This window comes from Anas platyrhynchos, chromosome 27 (assembly GCF_047663525.1).
Source record: "Anas platyrhynchos isolate ZD024472 breed Pekin duck chromosome 27, IASCAAS_PekinDuck_T2T, whole genome shotgun sequence".
NCBI classification, from domain to species: domain Eukaryota; kingdom Metazoa; phylum Chordata; class Aves; order Anseriformes; family Anatidae; genus Anas; species Anas platyrhynchos.
Window position 1 is genome coordinate 9,135,577 of NC_092613.1, and position 25,302 is coordinate 9,160,878.

The 25,302-nt window shown below is 47.8% G+C and overlaps 2 protein-coding genes and 1 long non-coding RNA gene across 4 annotated transcripts; 1 reads left to right on the forward strand and 2 right to left on the reverse strand.

Annotated features, from left to right (window-relative positions):
• Nucleotide 1: 1 nt before the first annotated feature.
• On the reverse strand, nucleotides 2-13,413 carry AMPD1 (adenosine monophosphate deaminase 1). 2 transcript variants are annotated; one of them, XM_072028316.1, is made up of 16 exons: nucleotides 13,253-13,413; nucleotides 9,871-10,045; nucleotides 9,203-9,368; nucleotides 7,917-8,079; nucleotides 7,467-7,686; nucleotides 6,825-6,954; nucleotides 6,379-6,573; nucleotides 6,013-6,144; nucleotides 5,752-5,915; nucleotides 5,497-5,623; nucleotides 4,872-5,035; nucleotides 4,406-4,526; nucleotides 3,789-3,962; nucleotides 3,518-3,628; nucleotides 3,249-3,400; nucleotides 2-143 (listed from the first exon to the last, which is right to left on the reverse strand). In XM_072028316.1, exons 1-16 carry the CDS (start codon nucleotides 13,272-13,274, stop codon nucleotides 134-136), a joined length of 2,226 nt encoding a protein of 741 aa, XP_071884417.1. In that variant the 5' UTR covers nucleotides 13,275-13,413; the 3' UTR covers nucleotides 2-133. The 2 variants fall into 2 exon arrangements, with proteins under 2 accessions (XP_071884417.1, XP_071884418.1); XM_072028317.1 differs by lacking the exon at nucleotides 2-143 and having other exon boundaries at nucleotides 3,122-3,400; nucleotides 13,253-13,411.
• LOC119713933 (uncharacterized) lies at nucleotides 10,045-17,809 on the forward strand. The gene is made up of 2 exons (XR_011805064.1): nucleotides 10,045-10,870; nucleotides 16,959-17,809. It is a non-coding gene; the product is annotated as an uncharacterized lncRNA (long non-coding RNA).
• On the reverse strand, nucleotides 17,298-25,299 carry NRAS (NRAS proto-oncogene, GTPase). The gene is made up of 5 exons (XM_005011774.6): nucleotides 25,066-25,299; nucleotides 24,013-24,191; nucleotides 23,397-23,556; nucleotides 21,704-21,827; nucleotides 17,298-21,051 (listed from the first exon to the last, which is right to left on the reverse strand). The coding sequence occupies exons 1-4, from the start codon at nucleotides 25,174-25,176 to the stop codon at nucleotides 21,708-21,710; spliced, it is 570 nt and encodes a 189-aa protein (XP_005011831.2). The 5' UTR covers nucleotides 25,177-25,299; the 3' UTR covers nucleotides 17,298-21,051; nucleotides 21,704-21,707.
• Between the last annotated feature and the right edge of the window lie 3 nt (nucleotides 25,300-25,302).

The window sequence follows — 25,302 nt, forward strand, 5'->3', positions numbered from 1 at the left end:
ACCTGCTTACAAACACCCCATCTCCGGCCTTGCTCGGGTTCACCTGTGCCCTGCATGTACCAAGCTGGCATGAGACTCCAAAGCACCCAGCGGTCTCCAGGAACCCCGGTATCAGAGCTGCAGGGACTGCCTGTTATAACAACCTGAGGACAAAAAGAAGAAAACCACCATCAGCTACGCTCCAGCCACACACATCACCAGAAGCTCTCAGCTGCACTCTGGCCAATTGCTGATAAACATTCCTCCCCAAAACACACGTTCAAGACAGACTTTCACAGCACACATCCCACAAAGCCTGCTTCTGTAGCACACATCAGGGAGGGCTAACAGAAGGAACTAGAGGTCTCAGTGGCTTAAAAATCAAACAGAACATTGCAACAGGAACAAAACACAGCTGGGGATGCCCAGGGTCCAAACTCAAGGAAATTAAATGATTTCATGTCCCTTTGCCACGGACAAAGGGACATGAAATCATTTCTAAACAAAACATGCCAGAAGTATCACACATTTCTCCCCAAGAGTGCCTCTCAGATCCATGCTGTCTGAAGATAGCTTCCACCTCTTTATCCAAAGCGGAGGAATAAAGGCACATTCACACCACGTGATAGGCAGCCCTTACTCTTTTTCCAACTCAGAAAGCCAGAGAGGGTGCTACACATTTTCCACACAGTCTCAAGACAATCCAGTTTCCTGAAACCAAACGTTCAAGGAAAGAATGGTGCCAGCACTGTTCAGGAATAAATGCCAAAGTCAAGCCCACCAGCTGCTGGTGCTACTGGTTCCCTGCAAACCCCCTCACTATAATTATGCTGGCAGGTAATTAGCTAAACAAAGACACTAACACACCACCTTACCTTATCCTGCTGTACAACAGGCGCGAGAACAAGCAAATCACTGATTTGGCAAGTTCTGAAGCAATCTTTTGCACCTTTTATGCAGTTCTAAATCACCTAAGACAACAGATTGCCTTGTCATTAAGTTTCCAGCGTTGGTAGCCAAGTACAAGACAGCTTCTGGTCTTCAGAAGGCTACAGCTGTCCTGGGGGCATGAGGAGGCAGTCAGCATGGCAGCAAGGATCCCTTCCAGAGTTCTCAGCTACTCTCATTCTGTTCAGCTCCAGAACAAACCCCAAGCATTTCTGAACAAAACTGTCACGCTGATGCCTGAACGATGTGGGCAGTACCAAACAAGCTGATTTCATATCAAAATAAGTAATGCTTCAGGAATGTGGCATGCTTAGTCATTTCCACCTCCATTCAAAGCAACTTAAGTTATTAACTTATTTGAAGCTTCTGCATATCGTGCCATGGAATGGAGTCCCATCTTATCAAATACCTGGCAACGTACAGCACAGATGCCAAACACAGCAAGTGTGATGCTAATCTTAACTATGTGGCCAAAGGAGATTAAGTCTGACCACTGTCATGGGTCCTAAGACTTTTATATAGGCAAGAAAGACATGCCTGACTCTCAATTTCCACTGTTTTTCTGAACGGATGAAATTCCGTTTCTTGAAAGTAAGTTTCTACCCATGCTAAAAAAAAAAAAAAAAAGTCTAAACATATAAGCTGTAAAGGCTTCCGCAGCAGAGGACATACAGACAACCTGCACTACTTTTTTAAAGGCTTGCTTTTTTTTTTTAACCTGACTTATGGTAGCTAAACACTCAGGTTCGCAATACTGGAAACTGGAGTTGTCTGGGACATGACACCACAGACTGCCTATGTGCCCCAGAAACAGTGCAGCTTCATGTAAGAACTCAGAACCAAGGGGGGACAGAGAGAAAATTAAACCCAAACACGAGTGATCCTGCTGCAATGTCTTGGTGCAGCTCTCAAAAGTGAGATTCTGTCAGCAGAGTGACTCCCTCCGGCTCTCAGGTCCGAGTACCTAACTCCCCCCAGCTGATACCACCCTAAAGCCACAAACACCTTCGCCTTACAAAGGCCACCGCAGGTGAGCTGCCTGGGGCCGGGGCCGCCGCTCATCGCCTTGGGAACATCCCAGCAGCTGCGCTGCGAGGCTCGCAGGGCGCGGGCTGAGGACAGCGCGGGGAAACCTCCCGGACACGCAGCCGGGGACCGCGTCCCCAGAGCACCAGCGCCACGGAGCCTCGGGAGCCGCGTCCGGACGGGGACGGAGACCCGCGCACAGCACCAGGGCTCCGCGCTCCGGGGCAGCTCCTCCAGCCGCTTCAGGCAGGAGCGCTGTGTAAGGCACAGCCCCGATGAACCCCCCCCAGCACACACCCGGCATCCCCGCACGTTCTCTGCGTTTCCCCCACCGTGACAAACCGGGACACGCAGCCAGGGACGTATTTTTTAGGACAGGCCGCCCAGGAGCCTTTTGGGGCCCTTTTCTTCTCTCACCACAGGATTATCGCTGCGGGAATTTTTATTTTCTAAACGCTCAGACGGCGGGCAATTCTCCCGACGGGACGGCCGCTCGGCCGCTGCAGAGAAACGCGGGGACGCGGCGGGGCTGCGGGCCCCGCGCCTCCATCGGCCCAGCCCCCCGGGGCCGTCCCTTCCCGGCTCCCCCGGACACGGCCCCGGCTCGCCCGGCGGCTGCTCCCCGCCCCCCTCCTGTTCCGGGCAGGGGCAGGGGCCGGGCGCTCCCCACGGCGCCGGCTCGGGCGTCGCTCGGCCGGGGGGTGGGGGCCCGGCAGCGGGCGGAGCCCGGCGCTGCGCGGACAGCGCGGCCGGGAGGGGCCCCGACGGCCGCTGGGGTCCCTCAGCGAGGCGGAGGAGCGGAGGCACCGGCGCCGCCCGACCGCTTCGGGCCGCGGCCGAGCCCCGCAGGGACGCTCTGCGAGGGCCGGGGCAGGCCCGGCCGCCTCCCCGCCGGGCTCGGCTCCCGCTCGTTCGCTGCCCCCCCCCCCGCCCCCGCCCCGCGGCGAGGCCCCGGCCAGGCACCACGGCCCCTGCCCGCCTCCGCGGCCGGGTGCCCGCGCGGTGCGGGGCGAGCCCCGGCCAGCCCCGGCCCGGCCCGTGCCGCCCGCCGGCCCCGCACGCACCCGCCCGTCCGGAGCCCGCAGCCCCGCGCTGAGGGGCGCGGCAGCCCCGGCCCGCCCCGCTCCCCGCCCCTCTCCCCGCCCCGCTCCCCTGAGGCCGTTCCAGCTCTGGCTGACGCCGTTTAATGCCCGGCGGCTGCCGCTGAGCCCCCCCCGCCCCAGGTCCCGCCGCAGTCCGCAGGGGCCCGGCCCCGAGGCCCCGCCGCCGCCGCCGCCGCCCGTCCGTGCTCCTACTCGGCCTTGAGGCCCTCGGCGATGAGGTTGAGCTCGTAGCACCAGGTCTCGTAGCGGTAGGCCATGCGGATCTGAGCCACGTTTGTCTTCCGGATGTCGTTGCCTTGCGGCCCCTCCTCCTGGTAGCTCTCCCCCAGGAACTTGGCCTTCTCCTGCCGAGCACGAGGCCGGGCACCGCTGGCGGCGGCCCCCCGCTCGCAGCCCCCCCCGGGGGAAGCCCCGGCAGCCGCCGCGGGGCCCGGCCTGCCCCCTCCCCCAGGGGCACCTACCTGGTGGGACAGGCCGCACTGCAGGACGCTGTTCCTGGCGATCTCGCACATGTCGCAGGTGCTGAGCTTGAAGACCTGGGCAGCGATGGCGTACTCCTCCATCAAGGGCTCCTGCAGCCAGAGGCGGTGTTAGAGGCCAGCTGCTTCTGCCGGCCCAGAGCCAGCCCCTGAGGCCAGGCCCTCCGCAAACACCGCTGGCTCCACTGACAAGCCGGGCCCCTGCACTCCTGCCGCTGTTCAGACAGGGAGAGGTGCTGAGCTGACACAGTACCTTGGTAAAATGAAACTGCATGGGGTCATCTGTAGAAAGGGACACCATGAGGCCCTTCTGGTGGAAGTCAGGCAGTGGATTCTTAGCGTATTCCAGGAAGAGGCTGTTGTTGCTGAGCGGGGACATAGCAATGGGAATTTGGGCGAGGAAGTATAGATACTGCAACACTGGGCTCTGCAAAGGAGAGCAGAGTTGTCAGGTTATTAGATAAAGCTGCTGTGACCTCCACCTCTTCAGGCTCACACCTCAGATCAACCCAGCTCCTCAGCCAAGAGTCGGATGCACGGTGCTTGAGTCACGCAAAAGAGCATGTAGGCAAGCTAGCAGCCTACATGGGAGCATGAGAGACCAATAGAGTTGAAATCTGGATGATTTTAGACCTCAACTGATTCCAAAGATACAGATTTATCCAATTACAGGTCTGTAATGCTGAATCCTTGGGAAATGTAAATACATTTCACAACCGCACCCCCAAACACGCCTGGGAAAACCCAGGGAATCGTGCAATATCTGCCTGAAGCCAGGCTGTCTTCTGTCAGTTGAAAGCAGGGGATCAGCTGTGAACACGTTCTCCTCTGCCACTCCTGGGCTGTTCTGTGGCAGCCTATTCGACTCACCTTCTTGAGGTTGAGACCATGGGAGATGTTGTCTGCTGTCATGAAGGCTGCAAGCAGATGTGTGATGGCCCCAGCTTCCCCACAGTGTGGACGGAAGAGGAACGTGTTCATACCACGCTGCCTAAGCACATGGAAGGAGGACTCAGAGCAGGTAAACAGGGTTAGGTGGCATGTGCTGCAATATCCCTTGACTTCAGGTCCAGCTCAGCCCCTGCCAGTGTGTCCCATAATAACCCAACTTGACCTAAGAGCACATTACTTGTTCTTTCTTCGCTGTGCATGCAATGAACACATCTCTGCAATCCTAATGTTTTTACACCCTAGTCCATCACATTTGCTACTGAGAAGTGTTTGGAAATGCTCTGGGACATGAAGCTCCAAATTACGCTGGTGGCAGAGCAAGGAGGGCCTCTGCCACCTTCTGCCAGTCCATCAGGCAGGTCTCTTAGCAGATCCTGGGCCTCACCTGCGTAGGTTGTTAAGCACCAAGATGTTGGCATACATATAGTATATATAGTAGGTATAGGATGGGTTCTTCTCAGAAGTCCACTGCTCTGGTTTTGGACTTTTAGTGGAGAACATATGTCCGCTGTGCTTGGATTCATCATCCACGCTGTCAAATCCAGTGATCTGCTTGGCAAAGTAACAAAAAAAGCTGTATCTCAAAGCTCCCTACTTCATCGTGCCCAGGTAGGCTGCCTCAACCTGCCCCACTGCAGCTTACCATTGCTTGGCTGTAACCCACACCCCTGCCCTACCCAGGAGCAGAATTGAGGAGTGAGGTTGCAGACCTTGCTCCTCATAAACCCCTTAGCTCTATCAAGGGGTAGAAAGAAAGCTCACATTAAACCACTTCTCCAGGAGGTAAGTGGACAGCATTTCTTACAGTCCCCCAGCAGCCCAGCCCAGGGAGCCTGACCTCTTCCTTACAGCACTTCTGAGCATACATCCTTTCCCAGAATGTGGCAGAAGAGCTGCAAACCCACTGATGACATGTTTCATGTCAGGCAAAGCCAATGCCCTATTTCTTGTGCACAAACAGGAACATCACAGCTCACCACACCCTGACAACATCATCAGGTAACACTCACGTGGCGTAGAAAGACACTCAGCTCCTTGTGGGTTTGAGGATTTACAGTTGCCTCAAACACAGGAACAAAGATATTTTCCAACATCTTCCCAAAGTGTGGGAGGAATTTCTGAGATCTGAACACATCACTGTGGACAGAGACAGGGATTAACCACTAGCAGAGGAACATGGCCTGCTCTTCCCATAATCCCTTCAAGTAAAAGAGTAAGTTACAGCACACTATAAAGCACAGTGCTCTCAGAACCACAGCACATACTAAATCCTAGGTACTTGGATCATCCATTTCATATTGGGGGAATAGACCCGATGCCTGTTGAACCAGCTGGCTAGCTTGTGCCACTCCTCAGCGGATCGCCCATAGATTGAGAGGCGAGGCTCTGCATACTGGTACTTCGCATCCTCCAGGTCAGAGCCAACCTCCTGAGAACCAAGAGAACAGACAGTGCATGGGGATCTTCCATCCCCTAGGCACAGCAGCCCCACAGATGAAGTGCTTTCTCCTCCCCTATATTCCTACCTTGATGATGGTAGCAAAGTACTCGCCATTGATAGCATTTTCCGTCTTCAGATAGAGATCACGCAGCTCGCTGGCACCCACAGGGTTGTACTTGGCATTGAACTTGTCAAAGCGCTGAAATGTCTGCCGCCCCTGAAGTAGAGGTGATTAGGGCTGCATCCTGCAAACACATGCTGGGTCCAAGCATACCAGCTGGGCAGGGACTGATCTAAAGAACCCAGAAAGCTAGGAGCTGCTAAACCGTACCACAAACACCAATGTGTGCAGTGTGCCATGGGAGTACACGTAGAGAGGGAAAAGCTATGCCTGTAGGGGTGGATGAGAATGATGTAAGAATAGTTCTACAATAAGTGCCCAACCACTTACTGCATGGACGTCCAGGGAATCCACTGTCAGGTCATACGGGTGCAGATTGAGCTGCTGGAAAAGCTGTTGCAGGGTGAGCTGTTTGCCCTTGGAATCATAAACTACGCGGTCAGCATCCACACGGTAAGATTTCTTGATAAAACGCAGAAGGTGTTTCTGGTTCATGCAGGCTGCAGCATGGATGTGCGTGTCCACCTGAGAAGGCAGAGGGACAGCTATCCAGCTTCAGGATGGGATTCTTGGGTACCACCACGGGGAGGCTAACAAACCCCTTAAGTGAGACTAAATTGTGTGGCTCAGCCCAGCCATGGCATAGGCCAAAAGCAGCATCCCATTAGCAGGAGCAATGCAGGTGTCCCAAACCTTGACTCTAATATCTCAGGGAGGGGCAGGTACCACGACAGCTCAGCTGCAGGGTCACTAGGGCTGTGAGCCTTGCCATTTACCTTCCGGCAGTTGTAGAAATCACGGTGGGGGTTGTTCTTCAGCTCTTTCATCTCCTCCATCTCATTTAGCATTTCGTGCACCTGGAACTTGGATGAGAGGAATTTCAGGCGCCGATGAGCATAGGTTTTCCTGGTAAAAGCGAAGGGCAGAACAGTGACTGGGCACAGCCAGACAAACGCACCTGGACGGAGCTTTCGCCTGAGGTGGAGGAACTTGTGTTGCTCTAGCCTGCCTCCCTGCGGTGCTTCTGGCTGTACCACAGAGCTCTGCAGGAAGGTCTTGCCAGGTATGAACACACCCGCAGTGGGTGTCTCCAAGCCCTGAATACTGACTTTGCTCAAGACCCCAGCCAAGATTGCTGACAAGGGCCAAGGATGCTTTGGTAGCCAGCAGGCTGCGCATGTGGCCCGGTGGGATCCTGAGGCCGGCCATCCCTCAACTGCTCCCCTGGGGCCTCTGCCATAGAGGTCTAAGTCTGGCAGAAGTTTCCCGTTCAGGCTTCCAGCCACTGGGCAGGTATCAGTGGGTTCCTCCCTCCTTTCAGGGAGAGGAAGGGGCAACTCTAGCTTTTCCCTGGTTCTTCTGTCTGATGGAGCAGTAGCTGTTTGGCTGCATGCAGCCGCGCTAGGCTAGGCACTTACACAGGCCCCTGTGCGATCAGGGCTAAGAGGAAGTTCATGTCATCAACAAAGTGCTCCAGACAGGGGTAGGGCAGGTCCTTTGGCTCCTTTCTTCCAACTGCCGCCTTGTCGCCATAGATGTAAACTACCCCATCCTTCATCTCGACATGGTATCCCAGGTCCTCACCGAGATTTCCAGTTTCAAAGGGATCTTGTCCATCCTTCACTGGCGGGGTGAACACTGGACCAAGGGGAGAATATACCACAGGACACAGGCTGCTGGCCAAAACCCCACAATCCTGCCATGCTCCTCCAGCCCCAGCACGGGGCAGGAATAGCCCCAGTACTGTGACACAGAAGCAGCAGCCTGGGTAAGCAATCTCCCCATGGAGCACTTCACAACCCTTTTCTGACATCCGTCTGTCCCAAGCTGAAGCAAGAGAGCAAAACCCTGCAGATGCCTAAACATACCTGGGCCCACATCAGTTGCCCTCCAGACATCACCTTCAATAGCACGCAGGTACTGAGATGGGGTCCTGGGGAATCTCTGCACAGACTTCTGCATGTATTTCTCCCGAATGCACAAGGCACGGTACAGGCCTTTGCAGACAACTTCAAAATCTTCAACTGTCACCTGCAAGAGAGCTTTTGTTGAATGCAACCACACAACAGGAACCCAGCTGCTTGTGAGAGACCCTGGAGCATCAAAATGCAATGAGCACAGCTACATTTACAGCCAATTACAATCATCCCCTCCCTCCCACTTCTCTGCCTTTGCAGGACAAAGAAGGGATGATGGGCGAAGTCTTGGACATGGCAAAGGGAAGTTCCTCATGCCAGAACAAATGAGTTTCAGCTGTCATCTCCGCTTACATTCCTCACCTCAAGCTCTAGCTGGCAGTGAAATAGAAGCCAGGCCTGGGCAGAACGCTGGAAGCTATTCTTGGAGCCCAGGCTGAAAACTGAAGCATGACCAACAACTTACACTCAGCCAATATGCCAAGAATTTGTGATTTACTGCACAGACAAGTGTTCTGGGCATTTAAGATTGGTCAGACTGGAGCAGCAAGACAGAATACCAAGCAGCAGTTGCAGCTAGGCACAGTCATGGCAGAAGGAATGTGTCTCTGCATGGATGGAGTTTCAGCCTCCCCTAATGGCTCCTGTGCTATGCAACTCAAACTGAGCACCCTGCCCCAGTCCAAGAGGGGGCAATTTGCCATCAGCACCTCTTAAGCAGCACAAACACAATAGGAGGCTGTGGAAGAAAGGAAGAGGAGAAGGGGGAATTAGGCCAAGCTGTGCTAACAGTGCTGTCCAACAAGTTCCAGGTGACCCTGCTTGAGCAGTAGGGTGGGACAAGATGACCTCTGGAGATCCTTTGCAACTTCAACCGGTCTGTGATTCTGCCCTATGTGCACAGGTCTCAGAAAGGCGTAGCTGTGTGCAAGCTGGAGCAGGCTGCAGCAGAATGAGCATCTCCTACCCTTCCGTGCCCTCCCCCACTGTACAGAGGAACTCATGGGCAGCATCCAGCATCCCCAGAGACTCCTTAGGGAGTTCAGCTCAAGATCCTCCAGGGATGCAGCAGGACACCATTAGATGCTTATGAGACACAAATTGAGCTGGAAGACACAGACAGTCCCCACTGCACCTAGTGAAGGCTCCTGTGACAATTGGCACTCACGAGGGCCAGGCAAGGACTAGGTGAGGTGATAATCAGCATGGGGAAGTTGAATAGCCATGCAAGTACCTACCCCAGAGGCATAATCCCCTGTGATCTGTACCCTCTGGAAGTCAGGCACCGTCTGGTACAGGGGGGAGGTGGAGATGACCTCATCAATAGTGGACAGCCTGGTTATAGACTTCTGAGCAACAGGGAGTGCCAGTGCAATCGTCTTCAGGCGGAGCATGCGCTTCCTCCTGCCAGGGAAGAAAGCCTCAGGCAAACAGCCCTGACTCTGTGGCCACACACAGGTCAGGGGCACTTACCAGTCATGTTCCAGCTGTGCACATCAACCATCTCACTGGTGCTTTCTGAGCACCTTAGACAGACACTGCCAAGAGTAGAAGCCACCGCACTCTAAGTGGCCACAGACTTTCAAAAGCACACGTGGTCTTTGGAGGTTGCGCCTTTCCAGAGAAAGGTCTCACAGCTCTCCAGCAGAGCTGTGGCCATTGCGGTGCTAGTGCTGAGGTAACAGGCCAAGGGTGTCTTTCTGTCCATCAGTGGGAACACTTGGAAAGGAAACCCTGAAGCACCTGACAGATGCTCTGGGATTACCGAGGAAGTAACCCATTTTGGGTGTGGTGAACAGTTTTCACAGACCTTGATTTATGATCCCCCTGCTTTCTTCCAGTTCTGGCTGGGGATGAGCAGACACTGCTCCTCACCCTCTCCCGTACTACTCTGGTTGTCGCTTACCGTTTTTCTGGCGCGGAGGAACTCTCCTGAAGCATCATGTGTGTTCTCATCTCCTGGCGTGAGATGGGGCAGATCTCTTCCACGTCAAAAGGAGAGATCTCTTGCCTGATCGCCTCATCTTTCACCTCAGAGGCAAAGACCTTCTCTGCAAAGGAGCGCATTGCCTCATCCATCTCTGAAAGGAGAAAGCAGGACGCAGGGTCACACGGGCACCTGGCTCCCAGCCACCCGAACAGGAGGGTGCTCCTTGCCATCAGCTTAGAGCTCGGTTCTCATCTCCCTAACACACCTCCACCCCACCTGGAAGACCCTGAGCACCCTCCAGACTTTTCAAAAAGCTTACAGGGCCTGTCCCACACATTGTGGACCAGAGACACACCTAGACATCCGCAGCACACCAGAAAAGCTAAACACAACCCACAGTCTGAGAGTAGCACAAAAAGGCTGAGAAAGAAGCAAACCCTTGGGAAGGCCACTTAGGAGACTATACACTGGGGGAAGAGGGAAGGGCTGGCAGAGCCCTTATAACTCCAGGAAGTCCAAGGCCTACTTGTTCCACAAGGCATCCAGGCAGGATGAAGACAGAGGTGGACATGGAGATGGACAAAGCTAGCAGCCAAAATAGTTTCTGCCATCACAAGGCAGCTGAACATGTGGCCTAGGCCCCTCTCAGCCCATCACATTCAGCATCCTGCAAAGGTGCCAGATAACATGGCTCTATGAAAAGTCCCCATGGACACCAGGTTGGTTGGAGTTTTAGGGAGCTGAAGAGGGTTGTTAAAAACCTTTCTACTGCCAGCAAAATACCGTAAAACAAGAACCCAAGGGCTCTTCTGGGAACATCTCAAGGCGCACACTTGCATAGCAGCATGTGGACATTGCTGAGCAGGTTTCACTGGCAGCTGGCAGCTCAGCATAAAGCACAGTGAAGATCGATGCTGAAAGAAGGGCACACAGGACCACACCACTGACACGTCCAACAGGACATCATGGTCAGCAGGTGAGGACCAAAGCAGAAAGGGCTGACATGCATGACAGAAATACGCTACACCTAAAAGAGATTTTCAGCATTGAACCTATCCAACTTCTGCTCCCACAGGGTCTTGTAGGAGAACACAACAGCATACTCCTGAGTTTACAGGTCCAAAGTCCTACCAGTAGGTTAGTTGGGAAACGTAACACAGTGGCTTCCTTTCCTGCTACTATATGTTAAGGCAAAGAGGTTTGTGCTGAGCTGTAAACACATGGGCAAATTTTGACACTAGGTCCATTTCTCAGCAGTGCAACATCACAAAACCAAGATTTCAGTAATAAATGGTTGGTGTTGACATATATGGCCTTAGCAAACAAAGTAGGAAGACAAGGGCAGGGACATCATGCTCTGGGATTCATCCTGAGTAAAGGAAGTGAAACACTGAATCTGTTCCCTTATGGATCAAATCCACTAGGAGCAGGATGCATTCAAAAAAAGTTAATTTAGGCTGGATCTCTGCTTAGGAAAAAAAAAAGTGTGAATAGGCACAAGGGAAGTCGCAGAGCGTTTCTCCTCCTGCCACAGAGGAAAGCAGTCGTCTAAACAGGAGCTTGGGGGTGCTAGGACAGTATTTACCAAAAACCAGCTTCATGTACCAAGGGACCAGAAGTTCCAAACCATTCCATGAAACAGTGAGGGGCACAAAGGCACTGCTGAGAAATAGCATCTTCTTGAACTGCTAAAAGTTCACCATGATCATGTAACTGCTGTTTGTTTCCAGTGATCATGTCTAGACAGTAACACAGCAGTGCATTTACATGTAAAAAAGAAAACCAGCAATACTCACCTTTCTCTTCTGCTGTTTGAGACGAAACAAAAACAAAACAAAAACAGATGTGATCAGCCCTTAAAAATCTAAACTTTTTTGCCTAATCATCAAATCAGTGATTTAAAAGGGACTGGTGAAGTACAAGTTTAGGCAAAGCCTTCCACTTACAAAAGAAAGAACAGTACTTGTCACTTTTTACACTACAAGGATGTAATTTCAGCATTCACTGTGCCCTGATAACAGCTTCAGCACTTTGTGCATAGATGAACCACACTGCGAATGCTATCCAGCTGAGGCTCCTTTACAGAGTTCAGATCTGGCTTCTGCCTTACAGGAAGCCCTGGGTTTCCCTGCAGCTGTCCAAGGGGAAGAATATTTTCTAGAACCTAAATCATCTCAGTCAACATTACATGCAACTACCAGATACCTAGCCATCCAATAGGACCCAGCTGCCCTGGAAGGTCTACCCCACACCTCTGTTCAGGGACAGGGATGCAGAAGAGCATAGAAATAACTTAAGAGGGCAAAACAGCATTCTCCTACCTGAACAAAAGAGCAAATGTTTTAGTGACTCAGTGCCAGGGTTCCTTTGCTATCTACTTTTTTTTTTGGCCGTGACTCACCACCCTTTATGAAGATCAGGATGGATAATGATTTCAAACATGTTTCTCTTTCATCCTCCTGTCACCTACAGTCACATCTCCACTTATTCACCAACAGGATCAGACAGCTGAGACACTGCAGCTCCATAGATTTTTCACTCCTGGTCTTACAGGGTGGCATTGACATTTTGAGGGTGCTGCTCATGCCCTTTCCATATGACCCAGAAAATTCAGACAGACCTGGGTTCTGGCATCACTGCCTCCAGCTGCTGACTTTCCAAAGTCCAGCCTGCATTTGCAGTTCAAATGCATCCAGTCCTGGTATTTGAACTCCATGTATTCGTTTGCAAAGTAAGTATCCCAGAAATGCCTAGTTTGACCTTTCATTTCTTTAGTGGATGAAAAATACACTCATGAAGGTCAACAAACTCCCACTGATGTTTCAGGGCACGGCTTTAATACCAGCTTCACTTACCAGGACATATCTGTCACACAACAGAGCACTGCAATTCTAAACATGCTCTTTCTTATCGGACCTACTAGGTGCTTATGTTTTTCAGGGCTCTGTAATGGCAGTCACATGCCCTTGTGTGCTGCTCTGCAAGGCCTGACCAGCTGTACTGCTGATACCCAGGAGGTTTCCTACTCCCTGGAGACTGCAGCACCCCACATCTTCTGAGCTTAGCCAGGTTGACTGGAGACTCCTGAAACCCCTTTGACCCCTTCTACAATGATTTGATATCAGGCTGCTGCAGGGTGGACAATGTCATTCTTCAGTATGAGCAGGGCAAGATTTAAACAATACCACCATTATTTTGCTGCATTATCCGAAAATGCCTACGTGCAGGAAGAAAGTGCTCAATGACCCCATCTCCATCCCCTGAACCAGAAAGACAACACACTACCAAAATCTCAGAGGCTGTAGGCTAACGAGCCTGTCCTGGTGCTCCCTGTCTCACTGCTTGCCTTCAGACCTACCTGGAATTTTCACCCGTGACATCTTTGCAGCAAGTTTGCAGAACCCCAAGTAACACCCTGCTGTAACAGAGCACAAGCAGCTGACTGAGTGCACAGCAGCCTAACTTACTTTACTGCTTTCCCTTCCCTGTAATTAGACTCTCCTCCTTTAAAAGGAGAAGGGAGGTGAACTGCAGGACTATTTAAAGTGCAGCCACAAGCACTTCCACTGAAACAGGTGAAACCAGGGCTCAAATTTAAGTTAGGCTTTCATTTCACATCTAGTAGAGTTTTGCCTGTTTGGCCAGACTGCCACCTCCCAGGACCCAGGAAAATATGAGAATATGGAAGTCAGTCTTTTAAGAGAGACTAAAACTGACATCTTCCATGCTAAACCAATGATTTGGAGAAAATCCCTAAGGCACAGGGCTGATATTTTCATCATAACAGGAGCTGTGGACCAAAAAGATAGGTACACATGATGTGGTCTAACCAACTACTGTCCCATTCATAGAAGATTTTCCCTGAGAGAAAGATCTACTCAAAAGTCTGGATTTTAGCTGCTGGAGTTGTACAAGTGTCCTCACATCTTCTCAGGTGTATGAAACGGGAAGAAAGAAAAAAAAAATGTAGGGAGCTATAAGGTATGATTTTGTTTCTGATTTTTTTCAGGAACTACCTTTATATAACTTTGTATTATAGCAAGGTGGTTTTCAGTCAGCTGGCAAGCCTACATGTCACCTATCTCCGTAAGTGATGAACCATAACCAAGGCTTACCTTGCAGTGACCACTACTTTGCACAATCCAAGGTGTACCAAAAAACTCCCCTAAACTACATAAGGTTGCTTGGATTTGAAAGAGCAGGGTATCAATTTGTGAAGTGCCTCCTAACAGCTAGCTTTAAGCAGATTCCTTCTAGCATACTGGCAGCCAGGACTGTACCCAGTCCTTTAGGAATGAAGTTGGAAAACAGCTCCTGCCTGAAGAAAATGGCCAGAATTTGTACTGCATATTGCCAAGGTAGCTCTGAGCTTCTGCCTCAGCTTCCTGGTGGGCAGCAGTAAGCCTAAACAGATCAGGATACAACGGTTTTGATTTGAAACAGGGCCTTTTCTTGTTTGTTTATACTTCAGTTCTTGATGGAGATGATAAACTGTATTGGGATCAGGACAAATCAAGCAAAGCATTCAGGCCATATGTTATCACAGTCCTGCTGATGGTTTAAAATATCACTTTGGTCCCAACAGAGAAGGGAACAAATAATCAGCACCCCTGGAAAAGACAATATTGTCTGGAATTGCATACATGTAAGTGCTTCCTGTGCTATATTTAGTAGTAACTGCTAAGAAAAGCTCTTGTCTCAGAATAAGGCTGGTATAAGTGAAAGAATTGCTTGTCTAAGATGTAGAGTAAGAAATAAGGCAAAAGTCATAGATTTTGTTCACAGGATGCACGAGAAACTTGTGGCACAACCAGTCAGTGAAGTAAGATGAGCTGGGACTTTGCTCTGCATCTCCAGCTGAGATGATTTCCAAAACATCCAGAAATTCTCTCTGGATGAACACTTCTTGACGTGCATAATTTTAAGACATGCTGGGTTACAATTAAGAAATTCTCCATAACTCAGGGAGTTTTAGCCCCATTTCCCAGATATTCCCCAAGAATATCAGTTGATTTTCCTCACAGCAAGTAGAGGTGCAGCCAACAGGGCAAAGCTGGGATGCTGTTAGTCTTGATTTGTAATAATACCCAGTCTCTTTTCTCAGACTGACAAGAGTCTTCACTTTCTGAATTATTCTTGTTACTCATTTACCAGTTTGCCCCAAACTGCGTTATTGTTCAACTATTCCATTTAAGATCAATAAAAGCTATGTCCTGGTTGTTTGCTCTGCCACAAGGATTAGACCTGCCTCCAACCTTTTTTAGACATATCAAGATCTTCAGATTCACATCTGAAACCAAAAATAACCTTTAGGGTGCAGAGGTTACCTTCTTCAAGAGGTCTCTTGATCCCCTGGCTGTTTAAATCACAGGGTCAAATTAGTTGGGTTCATGGTAGAAATATGAGTAAAGGTTGGGTATGCTGTGCTAAAGTTAGAACTAAAGCCTCTTTAAACTGAGGTATTGAATGCAAGGCAGGGCATCTCCCCAGTTGTTTTTATCTGGAAAGTGATTCACACCCAGAGGCCTTAGAGGTGTTCTGAAAAACAAAACATCATACTTTATCTCTGAAATGTCTTCATTCTGCCTAGACTCACTCAAAGGAAAATAGCCAACCATGCCAGGAATTTGGCAGCTCAGGGTATTTAGCAAGTTCTTCCTCCAATCTGCCTAGCAGAGCAGCTGTATCAGAGGGGCTGCTGTCCAAAAAGTCTACAGGCAAGTTTTGCTAGCAAATGGTTTCAATTCCTGAAGAGGAAAAGTATTAACAGAGGAATGGAACGTGGAAACTCACAAGTGCACTTCTTGATGTGCTTGCATTAAGGAGCCTCAGAAGTTTCTTCTCACGTTGCTCTTGTTCATCCCCTGCACAAATTCCTCTAGGGCTGCTGAAATCAGCCTCTGCTCCAACATGGAACAGAAGTCAGAGTCCTTTGATAAGATGGGAAATAGTTTCTAGTAACAGAGTTACTAGTGGGAGAAAAACTTCCCTAATTAGCCAAGAAAAGCCTCTCTATAAGCATCCATCTGTACTATGATTCCAAATCTCTCACGGAACAGGCAACAACTAATGCAGCTACACAACACAAGGAGTTTTATACCTAGCACAGAACAACAATCTGCATCAAGGGAAGGGGATCTTTTGGGCAATGGGAGAAGTGCTTTTCAAAGGTAAATTTCAAAGGTAAACTTCACCAGCGCTTCTTCAGCTCCACATCCTTAGCACACGGTAACTTTAATCAACGCAGGGCAGCACCTGCTGCTTTACTGTACGTTACTGCCAGGATGTGCAACAACTTGTCCACAGAAACTACTACCCACTGGGGCCAGTCTCATCATGACTGGCTACCTACAGCTGCTCAGGGAAGGAAGAAAAAAAGGAAACAAGGTTATTGTTTTAATGGCATTAACTTTTATTTATGGAAATACCAAATAACTCACAGCTAAGCTGGAATTTCTGTGATACTGTGGATAGTAAAAATGGCTGGAATACTCAGCAATAACAGTTGGGGATTCACTGCTAAGGAAACATCAGGTCCAGCAGACTCTAATCTGAACATCCACAATTCACAGCTCTGGATTGTGACACGGAGGCTAAAAGTGGAAGAAGGCAGCGTCTCTGTCCAACCTTGCAGCGTCTCTAGACTCACAACACTCCTGCGTGTGGGGAAACCAGCCAGCACACACAAAGGGAGCTGAAAAACCCAAGCTCACATGTATGAGTCTTCATTTATTTATTTTAAAGTGCTTTACGACAGCTGCACTGTGATTTTGTGAAGTCTTCTGTTACTAACAGTCTATTTTTCAGTTCCTTATATAGACAACAGATTGGATTCTGGGTTCCAGAGGCATGCCACCATGTCTTAGTAGCACATGTACTGTGTGCTCTGATACAATTTGCCTTATGCAGCAGAAAAGCCAATACGGAACTATTTCAGAAGAGTGAGTTAAGCAATGTAAAAGCCTAACAAAGAGCACGATCTGGACACAGCAGTAACTTTATAGCTGATTTCAGTCAAAGAACGTGAAGTGAATAAATCTTCTCTCACATTTTGTTGCTCTTAGGAAGCATCTTTTTCAAGGACAAAGTCAACAAAGAAGTTATGATGAACCACACTGCAGACAAAGACAAACCTAAAGCAAGAAGCATGACAATAGACTAGTGAAGTCATTAAAATTGGGCTCTGGAACAAGCCTATAGTATGTCTCAAGGCCTGTCTCACCCCTTACTGGTATGATAGTGGACATACATAACACAGCTGTTCATGCTGCGTTACAGAATCAACGACCTGAGTAAATCCAAACCCTGTGAAGAAAGCAGATAGCACCAATAACACCGATAAGCTTTCTGTAAGTCAGTTATGTGATCCCACCCCCAGATCACTACCACAAAAGAAACAACCAAAGAATTCACAAAGTTTATTCTTTAAAAAAGTTATTTAAGAAGCAAAATAATTTACTCCAAACCAACAGAGATGCATTACTGAAAGCAGGTAATTATACAAGGTAACAACAAATTAGCCCTTAGATTCAAAAAAAAAAAAAAGAAAAAAGTCCACATCCCACCAGTGTCCAGCCGTCCCGGAGGCTGCACACAGTCACTAACGAAGGACTACGTACAGGATTAGAACACGATAGAAACCTTGTTCAATCTCCCTCCCCACACAGGCCTGAAGTTGCTTGAAATCCAATTATTTCTAAATCACTTAACTGTGCTAAAAAACATGTCTCCTTCAGCATCACGGTTACCATCCAAAGTGTTTCTGAATGAAAGCAAAATCTGAGCAATGCTTTTTGAATACAACCACAGAGCAGGGCACTAACATCAACCAGCCACGGCGTTGCACTGTCTTGTTAAATGGCTGTTCTCAGTCAACAGTAACAATTATTTTAAATAAACATTTTGTTTAAGTAAATGTTTAAGTAAACATTTTTTTAATTATTATTATTTTATTTTATTTTATTTTTTTTACAATTGGTTGCATTGGTCATCTTTGAACCAGAACTTTTCCCATTTTTAAAAAAATTTAAAAATATAGCAGTAGGCTGTGCTAGACATAAGAACCTTACACTGAATGTTTGCATTCATCTATCTGGCGAAACTAAAGGTAGCACTTGACATTGCCTCGTCCCAGAGCTTCAGGAAGTGTTTCAGCTGTTCTGTTTAAAAATACTGACTCCCAGACCCAAACGCATGAGAAGATGGCTCCTCAGACTTGACTTTTGCCCTAACGCACCATGTGATGCATACCACTGCGTGGTGCCAGGGACTTTCACTGACTGCAACAACTCATACATATGTGTATATATACACGGCTGGAAACCAAGTACAGTCATTTACTTCGTGCTCATGACTGGTACAAAACCGGATTTTGTAAAACCACTTGCTAGATTTGAACCAAAAGTATCATAGATTGGAGTACCACCCATGTAAGTTAGCTCTACAGCATCCTGAAAGCTTATGCGTGATCCCTCTGTGGTTCCAACAGTAAAATATTTGCTGACCAAGTACTTGCTTTACAGGCCTCCTTCCCTTTTAAAAATTTTATACAGCCCAAGAGAAAGAGAACACCTAAGAGAAAGTAGATTCAATTGCCAGCTCCCGTATGATTTTGAGAATTTACAACTTCTGAAGTTCCAGGTAGCACACTTCTAATGACAAGCAGAACATGCCGAACAATGTAGAAGTTATTATGATGAATCCATATCAAAAGGAGTGCTTAATTTTCACACCTGACTACACAGCCTTCAAACACCAGCTGCCACTTGCAAAACACTTCCCATGGCAGCAGGCAGCCATGCTCTGAACTATGCAGTCAAGCCTGCCAGAGAAGCAGCTCCAAATTTTTCCAAGTAGTGCAAAAGCATAATGGACCTACCATAAACTCACCATTCAACACAGCACAAGCTCCGCACTGCTGTCTTTCCAAAATGCTGAATCTGTGCAACCAGAGGTGTATCCCCAAAGCTATCTTTTTCTGTAATTTTAAGTGGGCAAACAGTATGTCACAGAACTCCAGGGACAGTCAGCTCCTGCTTCAGGGCTCAAAGAATGCTTTCACAAACAACTTGCACCAAGAAAAAAAAAAAAAAACAGAACACCAAAAGAACACCAAAAACAACAAAACTGCTTGGTGATTACAGACAGCTCACAATGATCATGATTCTGTCACGTTTAACTTGCAAGCATGATATCACCTTCAAATGAACTCAAGTCACAGCCAGTGTTATCCATAATGCTACCCTCTACTGAGTATGTCACTGGAAAATCATGTAAAAATAATGTATTTTAAATTCTCATCAGTGTCACATCTGTCAAGAATAAAATAAATTGCTAAAAAACTTATCTGGAGTATCAAGGATAAAGAAAACATGATACAGACTGATCCTCTGCATTCCAAGAAGAAAATTAACAATGTAATTAGTGGATGAAAAAGTATTTAATTTTTTTCTCTATTTACTGATTTCAATTTGGAATTTTCAACTTCAAATGAAGATGTAGGAATCTGACACCAACAAACTGAAATTAAGCCTCTTGCAGTTCTACACTCACGCTAGCTCTGCAGACTGAATACTCCCTCTGTAGGCTGAGGACTCATTACTCTTCCATCAGACAGTAGTAATTGGGTATTCAACTTTGCCATGAGAAATGCTGTCTGATCACACACAACATAATCCAGAATCAGTAGCACAAGAACTAAGGAAGGACGTGGTATTCCAAGGAACGCTAGTAGGCTTCACAACAGGGACCATATTTGTACATCCCATTTACATAAAGTGACAATGTTGTGTTCTAGGAAGAAATCACACAGTGTATGCAGCAGTTCTGTGGTACTTTGAGGCTGTTACAACAAACCCAGAATTCCCATCAGTATATCATGCACCTTCTGTGTAGACATCACTGAATCCCTTCCTCATTTTGCAAGGATGCTGCAATCAGAAGTTAGCTCAGCTTTCTTGTTACAGCTCGTTGCTTTCTCCCCTCAGCCTGGACATCCGCGACAACCACTGCACCAATTCCAGTCAACTTCAAATCCCAGACTCCTTCTAAGACAAGGAGGCTCTCCACCTACATTTTACAGAGCCATTTGGAGGAGACTACATTTATGGTCCAGCGGTAAGAAAATAATTCGGAATAAAATAATTTGCAAGTTACAGATAGAGCTGAGTAACAACTGCCCACACTAACCTCCAGTTATTAGATTAACTATCTGTCCATAAATATTGGCAGTTAATGTTAAAGTGAACAGCTGACTAATTTGGTCCAACCTGGAAAAGGAAGATCCAAATGCTCTAGAAAACCAATACAGAATATGCACAGTTCCACCTAAAAAGAGGTGGATAGATCCATTTTGATGGATCAAAAATTGATGCAGTATGCTCCCCTCCCTAGTTCAAGGGTTTTACAAGCACCTGCTGAATCTTTCAGCCTACAAATTCCTGTTTTAGTAATCTACCATGCAAACAGATCCTCCACACAAGACTTGCCTACTTAAGACAACAAGCTAAGATATTCCAGTCCTTGTGACTTTCCTCAGCCCAAGGGAACAGGTTACAACTCCAGATCTTCTCAGCAAACAGGCACTTAAATTAGCAAAGGTATCTCCTTTTTATTACAGAAAAATAAAAGATCAGTTGACCAGTTAAGTGGTACTCCTGGTACAATGCAGATGTTGCAAATATGCTGTGTGGGTGCACAGACAGCAGATACCAATCTGATAAGTGACAGGAGCTTCAAAGGTGGCAAAACCATTTCTGCCACTCCTCTGACAACACTGCAAATCTGTATCTGATACAAAGGGAACAAACACTACTTCTAGCTTTTACCCTAGAGGTAAAGTGAGATCTTTTTCACAGCATTTAGTCTCTGTAATTCACTTTTCTTGTGACTGGTTTTCTTCTTGAACAAGCCCAGACAACACAGTGAGAAAAGAATCCCAGTACACCAAGAGATGTGACTGCTCTGTTAGCTGAGCAAGGAGGTAGACACCAGAGATGTTTTCTTCAGATGGAGCACAGAAAAGGACCCTGTGCTAATTAACTGGTACCAAGATTCTGGTCACTGGCACCAAAATACTGCAGGGCATCAGCATGAGACGCAATACAGTAGCATCGAGACTTGTCCAGCAGCTACGTCTGCACCATGTACTCCTGGCATCTGGAACAGAAAGGCATCTCTAATTAGCTGCTGTACAAATCTGTGGTAGATGTGCAATGCAACAATGCAGTACAAGTCCTGGACTGGTCTACCTGTTTTTACAGTGATGAGCAGCATCTTTTAGGCAACCATTGTAAACAATCTCACTCAGCGGGGGCACTCCTAAGTCTCATTTCTTGCATTACATATTGCAGAGGAACATAGCTCAAGATAAATTCTGCAGAAATCAATCATCAGCAAATGGTGACTACAGAATTGCACATGTTCCCCTTTCTAGTTCAGGTATTACTTGTGCACAAGACAGAAATTATACATTCTCCAAACAGTCATAGAAAAACAATGAATGTTTCCCAAAGGAAGGAGACTGACAAGAGTGATATAAAAAAAAATCACACAATTATCATTTCAGTGGAAATCTACAGGCTGCAGCCAAAAGGTTGCTATGAAAAGAATTTTCCCTAAGTTTAAAAAAAAAAAAAAAAAAAGGAACTAACTAACTGAAGGATCAAAATCTCTGGGTATCAATGGGTTGTATAATAGGGGGAAAAAAAACCAAAACACCTATAGAAGCTATTATTTCTAAGCTGTGCTTATCAACAACTGAAAGACATACAGACAAGAAGCCTTAAGAAGAACTTCAAGTACAGCTCACCTTATCACATCACAATGCAGGACAATCCCATGCAGCCTTGATTCCCATCTTCACTGCTGTTGAGCTTTTTCATCCGGTACTGCCGGATCTCTCTCACCAGCGTGTAAAAAGCATCTTCAACACCCTGAAATGTAAACGATCCAGGTAAAGTATTTTTTTTTCTTGAATCTTTTGAGATCACGTTCTTTCCATCACAGGATCCCTTGACGTATTTGAAACACATACTTCTACAGGAATAGTAGTTGCCAGCTTATCCCACAGTTCATTAAGAGGAGGAAACCAATTATCTAAAATGCTTCAGTTGCATTCTTAACTCTTCCTCTGAGGTAAACATCCAAAGTAACAGCCATTAAAAGAAACAAGGCAAATTGTAACCATAGAGAGGCAACAGGCAACTTCTTGTCTCATCACATGCAGGCAACAAGCTACTTCTTGTCTCATCACCCCCATTTTAAAATTCTTCAAATTTCTGGCTATTATTTCATGGAGGCAGAGCCACAGATTCAATGCAACTCTGAAGAAATGCATTAAACCAATGCGGGAGATTCTTTCTGTAAAATAACCTTATAATTGGCCTTCGTTAAGATGAGAAAACTGGACAGGCCTGGGATGACTACCTGAACAATCTACGCGCTTCTCAGCTAGAGCAGATGAGCTCTCTTCTCATTAACATCACCCACTGAAATAAAAACAGAACTCTTTCAAAGTAAGAGTCAGTAATGAAACCAAAAACTGAAATTTGCAAATTACACGGAATCACAGAATTGTCTAGGTTGGAAGAGACCTCCAATATCACCCAGACCAACCACTGAACTAGCACTAACAAGGCCTCGACTAAACCATATCACTGAGCTCTATATCTAAGTGTCTTTTAAAGACCACCAGGGATGGTGACTCCACCACTCCCCTGGGCAGCCCATCCCAATGTCTAACAACCCTTTCAGTAAAGAAGTTTCTCCTAACATCCAACCTAAAACTCCCCTGGTACAGCTTTAGCCCATTGCCCCTTGTCCTGTCCCAAGGCACATGGGAGAACAGGCCAACCCCCACCTTGCTACAGCCTCCCTTAAGGTACCTGTAGAGAGTGATAAGGTCGCCTCTAAGCCTCCCCTTCCCCAGGCTGAACAAGCCCAGCTCCTTCAGCCACTCCTCATAAGACTTATTCTCCAGATCCCTCACCAGCTTCATTACCCTTCCCTGGACTCGCTCAAGCACCTCGATGTCCTTCTTGTAGCGAGGGGCCCAAAACTGAACACAGTACTCGAGGTGCGGCCTCACAAGAGCCGAGTACAGGGGGACAATCACTTCCCTAGCCCTGCTGGCCGCACTGCTTCTGATACAAGCCAGGATGCCATTGGCCTTCTTGGCCACCTGAGCACACTGCTGGCTCATATTCAGCCACCTATCAACCAATACTCCCAGGTCCTCTGCCAGGCAGCTTTCCAACCACTCCTCTCCCAGCCTGTAGCGCTGCTTGGGGTTGTTGCGCCCCACGTGCAGCACCCGGCACTCGGCCTTGTTGAACCTCACACAGTTAGCCTCAGCCCATCAGTCCAGCCTATCCAGATTGATAATCAAATTGATTTTAAAAGTACACCCTCCCATAGATAAGAAAAAAGTACAAGTGAAAGAGTTAGACTATTCTTCAGTTAGCGTACAAGTAGAAGTCTGACCAAGAATGGAAGCACCTTACCTGTCTTGTTTTAGCTGATGTCTCTATAAAGGGGATTCCATAGCTTTTTGCTAATTCTTGAGCCTGTTTTGTGTCTACTGTTCTTGTGGGCAAATCACACTTATTCCCAACCAGAACCATTGGCACATCATCTGAATCTTTCACTCTCTTGATTTGCTCTCTTAGAAAATAAAATAAAATAAAATTATGATCTATTTTCTACATGTAAATGGCGTTACAGTTCAGTATCCAAACAATGTTGTGCTACAACAATATATACTAAAGCTAGATAGGATGTCAGCGGTTCTAACCTACAGCAGTACTTCCAACAACTTCCTATAATCCATCCTCTAGTCCTTGTATAACTCTGCTCTAATGTGCTTTTGCCTTCTTACCCATTTCTTCTTACCCAGAACATTCTGTATGTTCTGAATGTCAGCTGATTAACACAACCGAGATAGCTGCCCCACTCATTGACTAATAACATATAGGCACAGAATGCAGATAAGCTTAAAATAAACTTTCTGAAAGAAGGCAGAATTAGTATTTTTCTATTTAGTCTTCACTGGGTCAAATGACAAAAATACTTGAAACCTCTTCTAATCTTTTCTCCGTGTGGCAAAGACCCAGATCATACCTGTACAGGTTAATATCAGCAAATGATTTACTGTTGTTAATGGCAAACACGCAGAGGAATCCTTCCCCAGTTCTCATGTACTGATCACGCATAGCACTATATTCTTCCTGTCCTGCAGTGTCCAGAATATCTAACAAGCACGTCTCTCCATCAATAACAACCTGCTTTCTGTATGAGTCCTGCAGAAAACACAAGCAAAGTATAGATTATAAAAACACATAGAACTACCACTTTCCATACCAGACAGCATTAGGAGCAAAAATAAACTTTAAAAAATAATATGCATGGAATTCAGAAGAGCTTTTTTTTTTATGCACATACGCACACAGTGAAAAAACACCAGTACATATAATGCACAGCACGTTATCTTAATCCTCCCACCTTTCTAACCAAAAAGAAAAGTCGTATTCTCCCTAAGAAATTTCTTATTTTGAGCATAGAAGAATGATAATACTCTCGATACAACATTGTGGTCAGCATCCACGGTCCGTGCAGGTCAATGGTGATGTTTTTGCTGCCATTGTTGGCTGCCTACGTTCTGCTTTAGAAAGCAATAAATGGAACAGACATGGGGCTATTCCAGGATTCCACATCACGTGCACACTGATCTCACATTTTCTTCTCACATTTGGCTTTTCAAGCAAAACACCCACAGCAGCATCTGCGCTCCTTACTCCTTACGTACGTACATTGTTTGACCAAGGACAGACGGATGCGGATTTCATACCACCTCTTCAAAACTCTCAAAAGGTTCATTTTTTTTAATATCATTCTTGAACGGGATTCAGATGCTGCCTCACAAAAATCGCCGGTCTCGTTAAAGCGGATACACTGAAAGCACGCACACACCAAGAGCCACACCAAAGGTTTGAAGGGGGCAGAAAGAAGGAAGGACGAGGTTTGCACCCCCTCTCCGATACAAAGACGGCTCCCACCAACTCGCAGGACGCGCCCTCGCCCTGGTTTCCCTCTCGGCGGTTCGCTCACCCGCATTTTCTCCAGCCAAGCGCCCTCCACTTGCCACCAACCCCCCCCCCCGCCCCGCGGCCTCACCTCGATGGTGGGGTCGTACTCATCCACGAAGTGGTTCTGGATGAGCTGGATGGTCAGCGCGCTCTTGCCGACGCCACCGGCCCCCACCACCACCAGCTTGTACTCGGTCATCGCCCCCCCGGCGGCCCCGCGGGGAGCAGCGCAGCGCGGCCCGGCCCGGCCGCCGCCCCCCGCCCCAGGCCCCACGGCGGCCGCGGCCCCTCCCGCGCGCCTTCCGCCTTCCGGCCTCGCCGCGCC